Genomic DNA, 17,553 nt, shown 5'->3' on the forward strand with positions numbered 1-17,553 from the left:
TGGCAGGGGAAGGATACTGCAAAATCTCGATTCCCACCCCTCTCTAGGATAAGGATAGTGCAAAATCTCCATTCTCACCCCAGTCTGGAGCCAGCCAGAGGTGGTATTTGTCAGTTCTCGAACTACTTAAAATTTCCGCTACCGGTTCTCTAGAACTGGAAAACCTGCTGGATTTCACCCCTGCTATATCCCCATCATGTTGCTTTCATTGTAATCAGCCCTGAGTGTTCACTATGGTGCTTTTAAAGTTTTCTTTTAATCTTAAATCAAAATGGTCATTAAGAAAAACTTGTTCCTGTATTGTTTTGTTTTGACAACAGAAGCAAAAATCAAGTTCAAAGAACACCAAGGACTCCAATTCTGATTTACATATACTATACATATTCTCAGTGGTGGGATGCAAATAATTTAACAACCGGTTCTCTGCCCTAATGATTTCTTCCAACAACCAGTTTACCAAACTGTTCAGAAAGTTAACAACCAGTTCTCCTGAAGTGGTACGAACTGGTTGAATCCCACCACTGCATATTCTCTTCTATCAAATTTATCTGAATTTGCTACTATATGTCAGGAGTATTGTTTTCACTGTATGAATAGAAGAATTTTCTGCTGAAAATTAGTCAGATAAAATTCCTATGCAAATTAAGAATTTGTTTTAGGGGGTGTTAGTTTAATGATTGGTTAAGCAATTTAGTTTACTGTTTAAAGTTAATAGAAATACCTTGTGTTCTGCTCTGGGAAGTCGGGGAGGGGGAGGGGGGGTTGGGTGGGAGGGTTGTGGGGAAATTGTGTTTGTTTGTTCTAAAACTTTCTCAATAAAATTCCTATGCAAATGTCTGTCTGTTGTTATTAAGAATAATTCTGCTATAGAAAGAAACAGTGCTGGGGATGAGAATTTCCATAAAACGAAGTTTTTTTAAATTCTTAGCACTTAGTTACTAAATGCAATTCTTAAAAGCCAGCAATCCTAAACATCCTTACTTGAAAGAAATCAGTTGTAATTACTTTAATAAAACATACAAAAACAGCATAATAAAATAACAAATAACAATGAAATGGGTTTCTAAGAAAGAAACTAAGGTCATCAAGAACAAAAACAGTGAAACACACCCTAGGGTGGGGTTGTTGTTTACACTAAAAAAATTTTTAGGCATTTCTTTAAATTCCAGGCTTAATGGCTTTCCTAAAATACAAGAGGGTGGGAGGTAGTCTGATATGGGGTGGTAAACTGTTCTAAAGAATGGGGGCTGCAACAGAAAAGCTTGACTCCTTGTGGCCCATAGATTATAATTCTTAAGGGAAAGGAACAGAAATGTAGAAGAATGGTCCTGTTGTTCTATCTACCACTTGGCTAATTGGTTAACTGGCTAACACAGAGCTGCATTAGCAGATGGATTAATCCCTCACTTAAAAACTTCATTGACTCTATCTATCCAAAGGCTACCACAGAGTTGCATTAGTTTACATTGGTCCCAAAATTCTGTCAATCTGAAGGAAATATGAGATATTTTCTTGGGAACAAGAAGATGAAAAGTAGTCACCATAGCTGCTTTTATTCATTTGCCTCTGGCTTGTTTCAACCGTCTCTCTGCTTGAGGGAGAGGGAATATTTTTAGGAGCTATGTTACTTTGTATGCTGTGACTCACTTAAACCAGCCCTGGAGAGACTTTGAAAACAAAGTAAACAACAGCAATTTATATCATAAATATATAAAAAACTAACATTATAGTTTCTTCTAGAAAATCTATGTTATACTAAAGTAGTTTGAAAAAATAACTGCAAAAATAACAAGTCTGTGTAAATCAAGTCAGAAGGTAAAAAAAAAAGGCTACTGGTTAAACATTGTGTGGTAAATGTTCTATGGTAATTCACTGTAGAACTGAAATTAACATTAACAGCTGAGTGAAATGTAAAGATATATACCTGTTTGTTTTTGTCAAAGATGGGTATATTTTGGTCAAGAAAGGCTATGGAAGTGAAAAAAAAATGGGCAAGTAAACATTACTAAAAAAAAAGGTCCTCTGAGAAGGTCACCTGTTTTGCTTCTACTAAACAAGAAAAAACCACAACACTTCTTTAAATCAAAAAAACATAAATTTGTCTAGGTTCAGGAAACCACCAGTTTTCATATGCTGTTCTCCACTTAAGTGGCTGCTTAGTCATTGTTATCTGGAAGAAATTGAAGGAAAGAGCTGTTTATTGCACCAAGAGTAGAGTTGCTCCTTTACCAACCAGCTGCTGAATTATTTTTGAAATGGAGGAAACAACTCCCAGCTATGATTACTTCTATTCTCTTAGTTCAGATGCTCCTGAAGAAAATTGCCAAACTCTGAAGCTTCCTTATATGGAAATTTTTGTGAGTGTTTTATATATTGTTATTTTTCTTGTGGGGACTGTGGGCAACGGTCTTCTGATAGGAACATTAATCTTCAAACGATGTGTCTGGAGGCTTACTGATACCTTCATTGTCAACTTGGCAATTTCTGATTTTAGTTTTCTTATCACATTGCCTTTCTGGATAGACAAGGAACTAGCCTCAGGACTTTGGAGATCTGGCTCTATTCTGTGCAAAGGCAGTTCCTACATTATCTCAGTCAACATGTACTGCAGCATCTTTCTTCTGACGTGGATGAGTGGTGACCGATACTTGACCATCATGTACCCATCAATGGCTAAAAAAATTAGAACAAAGCTTTATCCTATTCTTATTTGCATCAGTGTTTGGATATTATCCTGCCTGTTAGGGCTGCATACTCTACAGTCCAGAGAGTTGAAAAGATACAACAACAATACTTATTGTGTGGACAAGGAAACCATAACCAACAATTGGATTGGATCATTGATGTTGCTTACTTTGGCTTTCTTTATACCATTGTTCAGCATATTAACGTTGCATTATTCCATAATTAAAAAACTCTATGTGCACTATCAGAAATTTGGGAAACATGACAAAAAACTGAGAAAATCCATCAAAATTGTCTTCACGATATCAATTGTTTTTCTTTTCTCTTGGACTCCTTTCAACATTTTTAAAATCTTGGCTTTGATATCTAGCATCTTGGAACTGAAGCAATCTTTCTGCCTTTACTATAAAATTGTCTATCTGGGCATGGAACTGGGTGGTCTATTCGCATTTGCCAACAGCTGCACAAACCCTTTCATCTACTTCTTCTTTGATGATTGCATCGGTAGGGCCATGATACAAAGTATTCTTCCATGCAGGAAGTACAATAAACCTGGAAGCAGTTTTTCAAGCTTGGACACTTAGATTTTCAGAGTCCATTTCTGCCTGAAAAGGTTATTCTTGGGAAGAGAAGGAAGTTGTTATCATCCTGCATAGAATCACTATTTTGAAGTATTGATAAAAAGGGAAAGGTTGAAATGTGAGGAAATGCAAATAAAGAATTAGAAAGGAATTATGACTAAATTAGCTATTGAATATTTATTTGAGTTACATGGAAGACAAGATATGTATCTTTAATTGGATAGTTAATGAAAAGATTAAGTTGAGTATACTTATACTGTAAGTATTATATATGCCTGAATGTTAATAGGTAATTGCATGAAATAGTGCTTGAAACTAATATGATCTAAAATAACAGAAATTGTTAAAATCTTTATCTTGGGAATTATAGAATAATTCAAGCTATTCAACAGTCAAGCTTATTTAGACCTAACTCATTATGGTTATCTATATAGATTAGTTTAGAATGCAAAGTTTTAAAATTATGCCTTTTTTTCTGTTAATTGTAAACTATTTAAGCGTCTTCTAAAATATACTCTTTTTTCGGATGTACATCTATATCTCTTACATTGTATAAAAACTATTTCAGTTTAACTGTTGGTGTTATTGTGATTCTTCGAGAAATACTTATTTTCTGATTTTTAAAAATAAATATATGCATAACAAACTAATTGGGGCTCTTCCTCACAGCTGCGTCCAAGTGTATTTCTCAGATTTTGAGGTTAATTGAAAATTATGTTGGCATAAATTATGCTACACTCAGGGTTTTATGCTGCTTAACAAAGGCAATAGCTTACTACGAAACAATTGAGAGATGTGTTGCAATGTTAAATACACAAGAAATTATTTGATCTATCAGTATCACTACAAATGATTTTACTGAATAATATTGATGTACTCAAATATATTTAAATAGTTGAACGTCCCACTAAGTAAAAAACATGTTACATGTTTTATAATAAATGTATCACAGCAAAACAACATGTTTATTAATAGCAAGAGGTTAAAATACTTGTAGCTGCCCTTATTTGTTTATAAGTGATGGTTCTGTTTTTTCTATGTGGTTAAACTGCACTATCAGAAACCGAAATCTACTGAAACAAATTCCATATATGGATTTATTTACACATTTCGATGGTATACAGGGTTCTTTTTATCAAATCCAGTAGTGATTATAGATGCTACCATAGGATTACAAATTCAAGCCCCCAAATCCAGACAAATAATAAATGGCAACAAAGAAATATAGAGAACTGTAACTTGGATCATCTGGATTTTTGCAGTCCACATGTACCAGTCCCAAAACCTACATTTTGGCTTCCCGAAAAGGCAGTTTGCAGGTTAATCAGAACATAAGCAGCAAAGTGAAAATCTAAAATAATTACTGGCAATTTATGAGCAAGTTCTTTAAATTCAGACAAATCTTGGACGTTGTTTCTGCACCACTTTGCAAAATTTGTATCACAAGAAAAGTTTCTGTGAAGTGCTTGATTGTTATGATGCCAAGTAGAGCTGGGGAAATGTTCTTTTATCTTACGATCTGAGGCCATGTTTTCTGTAGCTGTGACATGCACAAGTTAGGAGGACCTAATTGGAGGCCACCTCTTGCCAACAAAAAAAAATCAGGAGGGAGTAAAAGACTTTGACCCTAATTTGAGGACATGGGAATTTCAGGAAAGAAACGCAAAACCTCTTATGTGGTTTAATTTCTACAATGAGAAATTAAATGATCTAAACAATATTTTGGTGTGAACTGGACTCTAAACATATTATTTACACATTTACCTTCCACTATATCCCAGTAATTCTGGGCATTTGAAATTAAATACAGGTTATTTTAAAAAATAAAAACAAGAAAAGATGGCAGAATAACAATTGAGTAGAAACAACAACAACAAAAAAGGAATTTAGGAGTTTCCATCATCCTCACCAAAGACCTAGGTGAAGGTCTTCAGGCATCTTCAAAACATCAGCAGGATAGGAGCCATTTGGATCTCATGAGGAACCTCATTCCAGAAGGCAGGCTATGTTACAGAGAAGTTGCACTTCCTGGGTCTTGATAGAAGGCATTGCTTAATTGAAGGGACCAACCCTGGCACATTGAATCCACCAGGTAGATATTATAGGAAATCCCTGAGGTAACCAGGCCCTCTGCCATGTAGACTATTCTTGGACCCAACATAAGTTTCAATTGGTCCGGAATGCATGGGCAGTGACAAGCTTGCTTGGTATGCCCATATAACACCTCTGATTCATGAGCTGCACTGATTGCTCATGTGCAATTCAAGCTGCTGGTTTATCACCAATGAAGTCCTACATGGAATAGGGCCAGTTATTTGAGGGACTATTTATCTTCCATGGTTTCTGCCTGGCAAGTAAGAGTTGTCAGTTAGTGTTTGTTTTGTCTCCTTGATTAAACAGTAGCAGGATCCAGGAAGTGCACCTTAATGATACCTACTTTTCTGGGATGCGATTCCTCCAGGGATTCTTACGGTTTCCACCTGTCAGGCCTGGGAACATGACATGTAAAAGCCCAAGAAGTTTCTTTATTGCATGTTCACCCATGGACAAAATCTCACGAAACTAAAGCATACTCTGCATAACTATATGATAAATGCTAAAAGAAATTAGGGAGGATCCCTCCTGGGCCACTTCCTGCACAGCAATGGTTCATTTTTATGAACCCCTCTGCTAGCTCAGCATGAGATTCCACCACACCACCAGACCACAAGTTCCCTACTAGAGAGGTACATGCTTCTTAATAATCCTGTCAAGAAAAGCTGTTTGCCAGATGAAAATAAAAAACCATTAAACTCATGCACGTAAAGGTAACTATTGGTCTGCAACCGAGAAAAGATATACTTTCACAACTGCAGCGCATAGTCTTCTCAAGGAGGCCAGTTATATGTCAATTAGTAAAGAGGTTTTTGGATATAAGTTCTCAGATCTCTGGACAGAGGCTGCAATTGATTTTGACTTTTGAAGTCCTGTGTGCTTTTGAAAAATGAAGTCCTGTGACTTTGAAGAATGCAACTTCAAGATTCCACAACCTTTTTTTTTTTTCTTTCCAAAATTGAAGCATCAATCTGATCAAGAGCAACTTCCAGCTTCAGTGTCATGCATCACAGGGCTTCAGAGCTATGGCCTCTTCAGAAAGAGACTACTGACAAACAGCTAGGAAATCTGGTTTTGGAGTTTTAATGAAGAAAATAGTTTCTTCAGAGCAATCTTTCTGGGCTGTTGTAATGTTTGCAATCCTGAAGAAAGTAATGAGAGACAGTTCGGTTTACTGATTAAGACACCAGAGTCAAAACCAGAAAAGAATTAAGTAGTAGTCTCACCTTAGGCATGAAAACCAGCTGAGTGACCTTGGACCAGTCATTCTCTCTCAGCCCAATCTACCTCACAGAATTGTTTTGAAGAAAACAGAAGGAGGATTGCGTATATTTGCCACCTTGAGTTTTTTTATAAAAATAATAAAAGTAGAATAAAAATAAATAAAATTAAAAACACACAGAAAACCTAAGCTATGCATGTAACTCTCACTAGACAGCCTGTGAAATGGGAATGGCCCTCTTAGATCCCGGTAAAGTATTCCTGCAAGGATATGTAATTTTTAGTTTTCGTTATATACATCAATGTCAACGTATGTATATCAATGACTATACATTACCCTAAAGGATTTTATTTATATTTTACAGTCGCTGAATTAAAAGCAGTTAGAAAGTGCAATTCAAGTGCAGCTATGTTTATATTACTGTGATGACTGTTGCTATCACAAATCTTCTAGAATCAATTTTTCTGATTTGCTTTAATACATGGGAAATCTCTAATCTGAATTTGAGAAAATATGATTTTTCTATTCTTGTCATAAACCAATTAGAGCATTTCAGGTTACTCCAACATTTTGGATTCAGCCCATTAATACCTACTGATATGTGGAAAATGTGGCTTTTCCAAATAATGACTAAAATTATAACTAAAATATATGGAGTATATATGAATTAAAGACTTGTTTTCCCACATTAAATTCAATGGTTATTTCACTGCAAAAATAGAACTTATTGTATACAATAACCTTGGACTCCAACAATATGTATTCAACATACTTTAAAAGACATTTTATCTATGAAGCATTCTTTAAATGAAGGGCAGAATATAAATGAAACAAATAAATTTTTGAAAGTGTATTTTTTTTTTTTATTGCAAAAGTTTTACAATTACATTTTCACCCCTTTTTTCACCCCCCCACCTCCCTCCCCAAACTTCCCGTCCTCCCTAACCCTCCCTAACCCTCCCCCCCCCAGACTTCCCTATTATGTACTCATAACTAATAACACTGATATATATACCTGAACCCATCCCTCCCCCTACATAATTTTCCCTCTTTGTCTCTTTATATTAAAATATTTCTAATACATTGTTTTCAAATAAAAGCTATTTGATACTTTCTAATTTGGTATTTGTTCTGAACATATTCTATCCACCTTTTCCATTCCCATTCATAAGTCTCTTGTGAACAATCTTTTAAATATGCTGAAATCTTCGCCATCTCTGCAAAACTGGCCATCTTCGAAGTCCATTCCTCGATAGTAGGCAAAGCTTCATTCTTCCAATATTTACCTATCAACAATCTTGCTGCTGTTATCATATACAATATTAATTTTGTTTCATCCCGTGTAAAACCCTTAACTATGCCCAATAAAAACAATTGTGGAGAAAATTGAATTTTTTTCTTCAAAACATTCTGCATGACCCACCATATTTTTATCCAAAAAACCTTAACTTTCCTACAGGTCCACCAAACATGATAATACGTAGCATCCAAACATTCACATCTCCAACATTTTGGCTGAACATTAGGGTACATACATGACAACTTTTTAGGATCTAAATGCCATCTATAAAACATTTTATAAAAATTTTCCCTCAGATTCTGCGACTGTGTAAATTTAACATTCTGAACCCAAATTTTTTCCCATGTTTCCAACATCACTGGTTCTTCAAAATTTTGTGCCCACTTAATCATGCAATCTTTAACTAATTCCGTTTCTGAATCCCTTTCTAGCAAAACATTATAAAGCCTTTTAATATGCATTGGACCTTTCTCTCTTATATGTCTAACCAATTCTTCCTCATGCAACATAATACCAGTTTTTTGGTCCTCTTGAAAGTGTATTTTGAATCACAGTGACCTTTCTGCATGTCCCAATCTACTGAGCACAAGGGACAGAGAGGTGTCAATTAAATTGTTTCCTGTTCCTTCTTTATTTCTCACTCTGGTTCATCCACATGTCCTCTCTGCCTCACAAAAAGGTAGCCCATAAGCTCTTTCTCAAAGACCATTATGTATAATAAAAGGCTCCAATTGCCTGGTCTACTGTGAAGTAGCTTCTGATATTTTCTTGCTCTGCACCCAAAGTATTGCTGACTTCTTCTGGTGTGGTTTGTTCACTGCACTTCATTTCAAACACTTCTGCTCCAAAAGTCCACTGTGTCTGGTGGCAAGAATATCTCTGATCCTCTTGGACATTGGAAATTACCCTTTATGACCATTTATGACCATATCATCTCCCCAATGATAATTTAGTCTTTCTGAGGTAAAGTTGACAAGAGTTCTGCCAGTTTCTCCTTCTGGCCTAAGCAACAAGAAAAGTAAAATAATGGGTTTTCTTCAGTGGTGAGTTGCCCCCAGTTCGCACTGGTTCTATAGAACCGGTAGTAAAACCGGCGGGAGGCTCCGCCCACCGACCCCGACGTCACCAAAATACTTCTGCGCATGCACGTGTGCAGCCCCGTTGCGAACCAGTAGTAAAGGTAAGTAGAACCCACCCCTGGTTCTTTTCCTCATGGTTCACTGAGGGATATGAAAAGTACAAGGAGGAGTCAACAGAGATAGATTCATACAGAAGTATGTCAATGAAAATCATATGGCTTTAACAACCTGCCCTTGGATAGAAAAGTGATGGATGCTTGCTTTCTTGCCAAAGAATTGACCAATTGGGGATCATCAGGAGTGAAATGCTCCTGGTTCAGACCGGCTCGGGCGAGTGGGTAGCGATGGCGGCAGCAGTTCGGAGAACTGGTAGCAAAAATCCCTGCCCCCGCCCCCATGCCCAGCTGAGCCGCGCAATTATCAGAGGCTTTTTTTCTTTTAAATGCCTCTGACGAGCCAAGCTCTGACGATCCCAGATGAGTTGCCTGCCTATCAGGCAAGTCAGCTGGGATCGTCAGCCATTTAAAAGCATTTTTTTACATGGTTTTACATGTAAAAAATGGTTTTAAAAGTAAAAAAAAAATTGGCCACGCCCACCCAGTCACATTAACACCCCCCCCACCAAGCCATACCCACAGAACCGGTAGTAACAGTGATTTCACCACTGGGGATCGTGGTAATGCATGTCTGAACAGTCTTGTTGCCAAAGCTATAATATAGGATGAAATCCAGGCAGGAATTTCCTAATTTGTTTAGCATGAAAAACAAGTGCATTAAATCTGCTGTGCAGAAGAGTCTTGAATCTGCTCTTTTTCTCTGAGGCAGCTCATCACAGAATGAGTGAGCTATTTCCAGCTCACTTATACTCTGACTCCTTGCCCGTCAGGATGCTACCTAGGAAGTAGGCACTGCCTATTTTTCCCTTACATTTCCTGAGGGTTAGCCATTTTCTCATTTGCAATAAATCCAACAAAAGATAATATCTTAAAGTTGACAGATTTGTTTAGCGTGACCATGGCCAGAAATAAGCTTTCATGAACCACAATCATTCAAATGTATGAAATGTTTGCCATAACTGTAAAAGATGGGCAAGCACTCACACAAACACAGGAATCAAGTGTTAATGAAATGAGTTAAGTGTTCTATTGTGATTATTTCCAATAGCAGAAGCAAGTAACATTTGTTATGAAGAAAGCAGCTTTATAATTTATTCTTGCCGAGTGTAGCTTATTTATTTCCCAGCGTCCTTCACAAAGATTTCCCTTTGCAGTACTGATTTTTTAAAGATCTGTTGTATGCACAAAAACACAAGGATATACTTCACAGATCCATGTAGGTGTTATCACTGTGCTGATTCTTTCAATTCTTTCCATAATCGAGATATTTTGTCTTGCAGTTGTTCAAACAGCATACTGAGTTTAGCCGTTTCTTTTATCAGGAAGTTCCTGCCATAAAGAGATACCTATGTTAGAGAGTTTGAGAAATGTTCTAAAACTACCCCATCCAATAAACTTCCATTGTCTAGTGCCCTCCTGATGTGCTAATTTACATGGATCTATTTCTTCTTTGGCTGACTTGAGTAGCACATTGAAATCTAAAAAAAGGAAAGGACTGTGAAATATGGAAGCATAGCAGCAATCAGATTAAAAGAAAATCAACAGCAATATTGAAGTCCATTATTGCTCCTAAGCATGTAATAGTAGTGGCAATCTTCCTATTTGGCTGCTGCTTTTCCTCCAACCTATAGCTGTTTCTATTACAGCACAAACCAAGTTGTAAGGGATGGTGAGAGAGCCTGGTGATTGGGAACAGGTGGTTATGATGTTGCCGAAATAGGAGTCAATGGAAGGTGGGACATCCCATTCTCCTACTACATCCTTGCCATGGTGACTACCAGAGTGGTACCCACTGGGAAAATAACAAGGTTTGGGTTGGGAAAAGACAAAAAACATCTTTACATCAATTCAGATAAATCCAAAGTTAGGTGGCCTTGGATGGAAATGAGATAAAGGCTGCATCATGACAATGGAAGCTTAAATAATGGTTTGTGAAGTATCTTCAAGCCACAGTTAGAGGGATGTGTGGATATATGCTAAGAAAAGTAATGGATTAATAAAAGGGGCATTGAAAACCATTTGCTGCGTGAATTAAGGTCGATATAGCTCCACCCATAGTCCTATATGTAAAAATCAATCAGCTGAGTTTTATTTCAGTAATAATATTTCAGTATTGAGAAAAGGACACTTATTTTACCACATCTTTGGGCTGCAGGCAAAGAAAAGTAAATCAGGCTCTGTGACAGCCATAACATGTCATTAACATCTGTCATTTATGGCTTCTCAGTGTCCACCACCTGTGACAAGGTAGTCTCTCTGCCAAATGGTGTAATGGCCCTGGAGCTAGCTAACACCTTTACTCGCATTCTTGCCTTTCATACCAATTCATGCACCTTCACAAATGACCTAGCAAGCTGTGGATGACAATCACCTGACATGACATACCTTGTTTCAAGAATAACTGGTGTTTGGACAGCATTAAACAAATACTCAGCTGTTTTAGGTGACACTTCATTTATTAATGAAAATATATTGAATGCAATTGTATCAGGAATAATCAGCCAATCGCGACGAACATGCCTCTTTGAGATGGCTTTGGCTTCAGTTTCTGGAAAAGACCAAAATTAAAATTAAAACTTCATCTGAATGAGGTGTACATGTAGTCCTTGACCTACGACTGCAGTTGTGATTGGAACCTCTATTGTTAAGTGATGCAATTGTTAAATGAATCATGCCTGATTTTACAAATGGGTCATGATTGATTTTACAACCTTTTTAGCTATGGGATCATTAAGCAAATCACACAGCTTTTAAATGAATCTGGTTTCTCCCATTGACTTTGCTTGCTGGAAACCCCCCAGAGAAAATCACAAATGGCAATCACATGCCTCTGGGATGCTACAACTGATATAAATACATTCTGGTTGCACAGTGCCTACACTTTGATCATGTGACATAAGGGCAGTCATAAATGCAAGGACTGTAGTAAGTCACCTTTTATCACCAACATTTGGCACACAGCTGTGACCGCCTACTGCAACCCTCTGCCAGTGAAAATGGAGCTCGTTTTGCTGGCAGAGGCACTGCAGACCAGTCCTTCGCTATTTCCAGGGCAGCCCCGTGGGCCACATCTAAGCACTCCACGGGCTGGATCTCCCCCCCCCCCCGGGCCTTGAGTTTGATACTCCTGCCCTAGAGCTCTGTTCCAGTGAAAACCAGAGGCAGATCTTGAAGAAACAGGGTACAAAGCTGCCTGCCAAGGTGGACAGAAGGAAAGAGCTACAGTACTTTGTTTTCTTACAATATGTGGTTAAAGTGGAATTTCCAGGAAAAAATTTTTCCCAGGTATCAGTTGGAACAGATAGAGTTTCTCTTCATTGGTTGTCTATTTTCTACAGGAACAGGAACAAACATTCTAATGAAGAACTGTTTTTAGCAATTTTATTTATTATTTTAAATTTTCTCTGTGTAATATAAATTGTCTTTAAATTTTTGGTACAATTTAAGGAAAATATTTTTGTTATTGAGAATTTTCAGAAAATGTACTAACTTGAGATCCTGTTCTATAGTCTCTTTACAGGAAGTTTCCTTTTATTATGTAGAAGATTGGTGCCATCTTGTGGTCTGCAGAATCCTTATTTTTATTTTTACATGTCTGTGGAGATTCTCAGTCATCCAAGTCATGTCTCAAAGGTGCTTTTTCAAAAGGCAACTTGACTTTTGTTTTTTCCTTGAGGAAAACATTTCGCTTCTCATCCAAGAAGTTTCTTCAGTTCTCGCTGAATGGTGTATATGTGTAGGGGAATGGAAGGATTACATTTCTTTGCAGTCATCTGGACATTAGCACTCTCTCTGAGAGCCAGGTTTATCTGTGGGGTTTATCTGTGCCCTCAAGGTCACCTGAATCAAGAAATTTTCTTGGAACTGTGAAAGGATTGTGTTGTATGTAAGAGATAGGTGGTGTCCTATTCCCCTTTGTTGAGAGAGGGCTATTCAGTGTTAACATAGTTGGCCTCTTTTACCCCTTTTTCAAGTCCACATTCTTTGTCCAGAATGTGGACTTTTGATTTTTATATGTTTTCTTGTTTCATTCGTTTGTAGTTGCTGAATTCCCAGATTGGATCAGCATTGTGATTGATCTTTTCCAACATCAATTACCTGCATTGTAATGTTAACTCCTATGTATTTTTTCACGATTATATTTTTCTTATTCCTGAATTTTGTGGGATTAAATCCTTTTCAGGGTATGATGCTGAAAATGGATCAGGGTTAAAGAGGTCAATAAGAATGATCAAGGGACTACAAACTACATCTCTATGAAGGGAAACAGAAACGATTGGTAATATGTAGCTAAGGAAATAAAGAATAATGAAGGCATACAATAGTATTCTTCAAATACCTGATGTTAGAAGAACTCAAGACCTACTCTCTGTCATTCCAGAATGCAGGAAATACAGGTACTCACAGAATGGTACAGCAATTTCTATTACAGCAATAGTAATGTTAATTTGCCAGAGTCCTAGCTAGATATATGATGACTTTTCTTATCTGGGTATGTTTATGTGAAGTGGATGGTCATCTGTTGGGGATTCTTTAATTTGGATTCTTGCACAGGGCAAGGAAGGGAACACTTAATGGCCTAAGTGTTCCCTTCCAACATCATGACTGATACCGTAATAATATCTGGATATGTTGATTTTTAAAATATTATTTAATCACATGGCTAATCCTATTGCTAGAACAAAGTTTAAGCTATTTCTTGACTAATGCAATACCCAATATTGATGCTGATCATCCTGCTTGAGCAGAGAATTGGACTAGAAAATCTCCAAGTTCCCTTCCAACTCTGTTACTTTTTTTTATCTTTTTCTGAAAAGTGTCTGAGCCTTATTTAGTTCATCAGTAACTAGGTATAGGAACAATAATAAATCACATACATTCCACACTTAATACCAGGACTTAACTTGAACTGAAAGCTGAGGCAAGCAAGATTCAGCAAGCAAAACAGCTATGAATGGAAGGCCCCCAAATCTTACCAGTCATCATATGTGCAAGTAAAAGGATAAGAACAAGAGATAAAGGCTTGAGTTGGAGCATAGTTTCGATCACTGTTTTGGTAGAGGCTGACAAAAAGTTTTGCAGGGTTCTGGGGGGGAAAAAAGTATTAATGCTTGGCTATTTCATAAGGATAACATAATATCATGATACAACCATAAGAAATATAGAAGCCAGTACTTTACTGAAACAAGATAGTATAATTTTGTGTTATGTCCCCACTGTTCAAATTATATCCATTGATGGATTCTGTTTCTTCACAATGTATATTGGAACTAAGTGTTCCTCTAGGTGCTGCTGATATATGTCATACATTGAAGGAAAATGAGCTTCCAGTTTGTTCAAAGTCTTACACATTGTTACCCAGCAAGAAAATCCCATTATGCTCTATGCTATCTAGGGTTAAGATCAGTGGTGGGTTCCTCCCGGTTCGGCCTGGTTCCGCTGAGCCGGTAGCGGTGACAATATGATGTCACCGAACCGGTTCTGCCCTCCTGCCCCACCCCACCCGCGTTATTCTTACCTTTTATTTGGCCCCACTCCCAATCTATTGCTGAGTCCCAACTGATTGGCTAGAAGGAAAAAAATTGTTTAAACTCTTACTGCGGGGCTTCAAAGGGCCACCCTACAGCTGATCAGTGTTAAAAGGCAATGTGATGGTAGACCAGTGCCTCCTAAAACAAATGAGTAGACCGGTGCCTGCAAAAATAAATGGGTAGACCAGTGCCTCCAAAAAAAATAAGTAGATTGGTGCCTGCAAAAATAAATGAGTAGACCGGTACAGCTCTGCAAGCAGTTAAAAGCCTGGTAGACCAGTACCTCTGCTAAATCCTAAAGAATTGTCACATGACCATCAAGCCACGCCCACAAAATAAGCCACACCCACAGAACCAGTAGTAAAAAAATTTAGAACCCATTCCTGGTTAAGATTGTTTATAAAGTCTGCTAGAGTATAGGAAATAATGTTCTTAATAATGTAATTTGCATTATATCTGTCCTCCTGAATACTGTATCTGTATTCAGGAGGACAGATATAATGCAAATTACATTAGACATCCACTATTAGTTGATTTGAAAAATACAGAATAATAGAATTGGAAGGTCTTCTAGTCTAACCTCCTGCCCAAGCTGGAGGCCCAATACCATTCCAGACCAATACGGTACCTGTCCAATTTCTTCTTAAAAACCTCCAGTGATGGAACATCCACAACTTCTGAAGGTAATCCATTCCACTGATTAATTGTTCTCAGTCAGGAAATTAATCCTTAATTTTAGGTTGGATCTCTGATAAATTTCCATCGGTTACTTCTTGTCTTGCCCGCAGGTGCTTTGGAGAATAAGTTGTCCATCTCTTCTTTGTGATAGCCTCTCAAATATTGGAAGACTGTTGTCATGTCACCCCTAATCCTTTTCTCTATTAGACTAGGCATCCAATTCCTGTAACCGTTCATCATGTTATGGTCTTCAGACTCCTAACCATCTTTGTTGTTGTTCCCTGCACTCTTTCTACAGTCTCAACATCTTTTTTGTGTCATGATGATCAGAACTGGACACAATATTCCAAAGGTGGTCTTACCAGGGAAATATATAGTGATACTAATACTGCACATGAACTTGATATTATCCCTTTTTGCAGTGGTGGGATTCTACCAGTTCGGACCAGTTCGGGCGAACCGTTAGCTGCGACTTTCAGCTGTGAGCGAACTGGTTCACTCTGATTTTGAAGTAGGCCCACCTGCCTGCCCCTGCGTTATACTCACCTTTATTTCCATTTCCGAAGCCCAGCTGATTGGCGTGGCAGAGTGGATTGCCACACCTCACCTGTTTTCCTTGCCGGCAGCAATGCGGAAGGTGAGTTTTCTCCAAATTGCGCACTGGCCTGCACTTAGCAAACTGGTTGTTAAACCAGTAGGATCCCACCCCTGCCTTTTTGGTGCAGTCTAGCTTTTTTGGCAGCTGCAGCACCTTGCTGGCTTATACTTAAATGGTTGCCCTCTAAAACTCCTGGATTCTTCTCACAGTTACTGCTATTGAGCCCACTACTTCCCAACTTCTATAATGATTCCCCAACTACTACATTATTTTAAGGAGTAAGAGCTCCCATAATACTGACTGCAGCACTATGAAATAATAGATATGACAAAAATTCATGTTGTGGTTAAATTATCTCTGTCATATATATTTTGAAATACACCAGCAAATAAAATTCTTGAAGCACTTGAAAGCCTGGCACACTTACTATGGTAAAATGTTTGGTTGTTGTTGTTGTTGTTTACAAGAATCTACTTCATCAGATGCATAAACTATTTCAAGAATTATGTGAAATCATAATTGTTAAAGGGCCAAAAGTTGGTAGCAATAACATTAAATGAAGTGTAACACTCATGGTAATTCATGTTTTGTGTTCAGCTAAGATTATTGTATCTTTCTTTATTTCTCCAAGTAAGCCAAAAGGCTCTATGGGATGTTCTTCAAGTTTATCCTCCTAATAATCCTGTAAGGTGTTTTAGAAAACAACTGTTGGCTTGAAATTACATAACAATAACGATGTCTAGGATTGAAAAATTATCTGAAACTACATCATTCTTAATTTAAGTGCTACATTTTAGGATGTACAGCATAACTCAAACTGAGTATTTCGGATTATTGTTACCATTCTGTTCTCCCCCTCCCACCCATTGTCAACAAAATTAATTTCTTTCTTTACTCATTTGATATATATATATTTGCGCAGAGCTAGAATTATCACCTACCTCTTCACTGGCTGCCGTTACTTCTGATTCTGAAATGTCAGCTGCCTTTCAGTCCCAAAATAGTTGCACCCAAGTCTTAGTTTGTTTCAAACCAGCTCTTTCACAATAGACAGAGTTAGTTAAACCTTAACAAAAGTACTCTTGGACTTGATAAGATACCAAAAAGCTCAACATAATAAAGTTATTGGAAGTTTATCTTTGAAAAAAAAAAACTAAAGCAACTCCTAAAATGTAGTTTTCTGTGCCATTTTCTATAAAGGCATGTGCAGATGACATAAATTTGAACTTATTTCAGTGACGTAGATTTGCCTTTACAAGATTGATATAGTGAATAATATCTCTTTTTCCTCAAATTCAGAATTGCCAGGTGGGAGGGGAGGTAGACTGTAGGTTTTATGGAATTATGTGAAACTGCATTATATAAGAACTGATTCAGTAGATTACAATGACCCCCCATCTAATCCTAAATTCTGTTTTCAAGCAGCTTCTACCTACATGAAGTTTGGCCACCTGTTTTACAGAGTAATCCTGGGTAGTTTAGAACAACTGATAAAAACTAGATAAAAAATCATGGCCTATGAGCCATGGCGGTTAGAATGCAGTATTACAGGCTAATTCTGCAAGCAGCCAGGAGTTTGATCCTGACCGGTTGACTCAGCCTTCCATCCTTCGAAGGTCGGTAAAATGAGGACCAAGACTGTTGGGGTGGCAATATGCTGACATTATAA

The 17,553-nt window shown here is 37.5% G+C and overlaps 2 protein-coding genes across 2 annotated transcripts; one reads left to right on the forward strand and one right to left on the reverse strand.

Annotated features, from left to right (window-relative positions):
* The first annotated feature begins 2,124 nt into the window (after positions 1-2,124).
* GPR15 (G protein-coupled receptor 15) lies at positions 2,125-3,383 on the forward strand. Its single transcript, XM_034415238.2, has one exon. It carries the CDS (start codon positions 2,256-2,258, stop codon positions 3,267-3,269), a length of 1,014 nt encoding a protein of 337 aa, XP_034271129.1. The 5' UTR covers positions 2,125-2,255; the 3' UTR covers positions 3,270-3,383.
* A 6,757-nt stretch (positions 3,384-10,140) lies between these two features.
* Positions 10,141-16,907, reverse strand: LOC117662416 (apovitellenin-1-like). The gene is made up of 4 exons (XM_034411838.2): positions 16,826-16,907; positions 14,054-14,163; positions 11,463-11,625; positions 10,141-10,406 (listed from the first exon to the last, which is right to left on the reverse strand). Exons 2-4 carry the CDS (start codon positions 14,112-14,114, stop codon positions 10,304-10,306), a joined length of 327 nt encoding a protein of 108 aa, XP_034267729.1. The 5' UTR covers positions 14,115-14,163; positions 16,826-16,907; the 3' UTR covers positions 10,141-10,303.
* Between the last annotated feature and the right edge of the window lie 646 nt (positions 16,908-17,553).

The sequence above is a fragment of the Pantherophis guttatus genome, chromosome 5 (assembly GCF_059756535.1).
Source record: "Pantherophis guttatus breed Tessera chromosome 5, ASM5975653v1, whole genome shotgun sequence".
NCBI lineage: Eukaryota > Metazoa > Chordata > Lepidosauria > Squamata > Colubridae > Pantherophis > Pantherophis guttatus.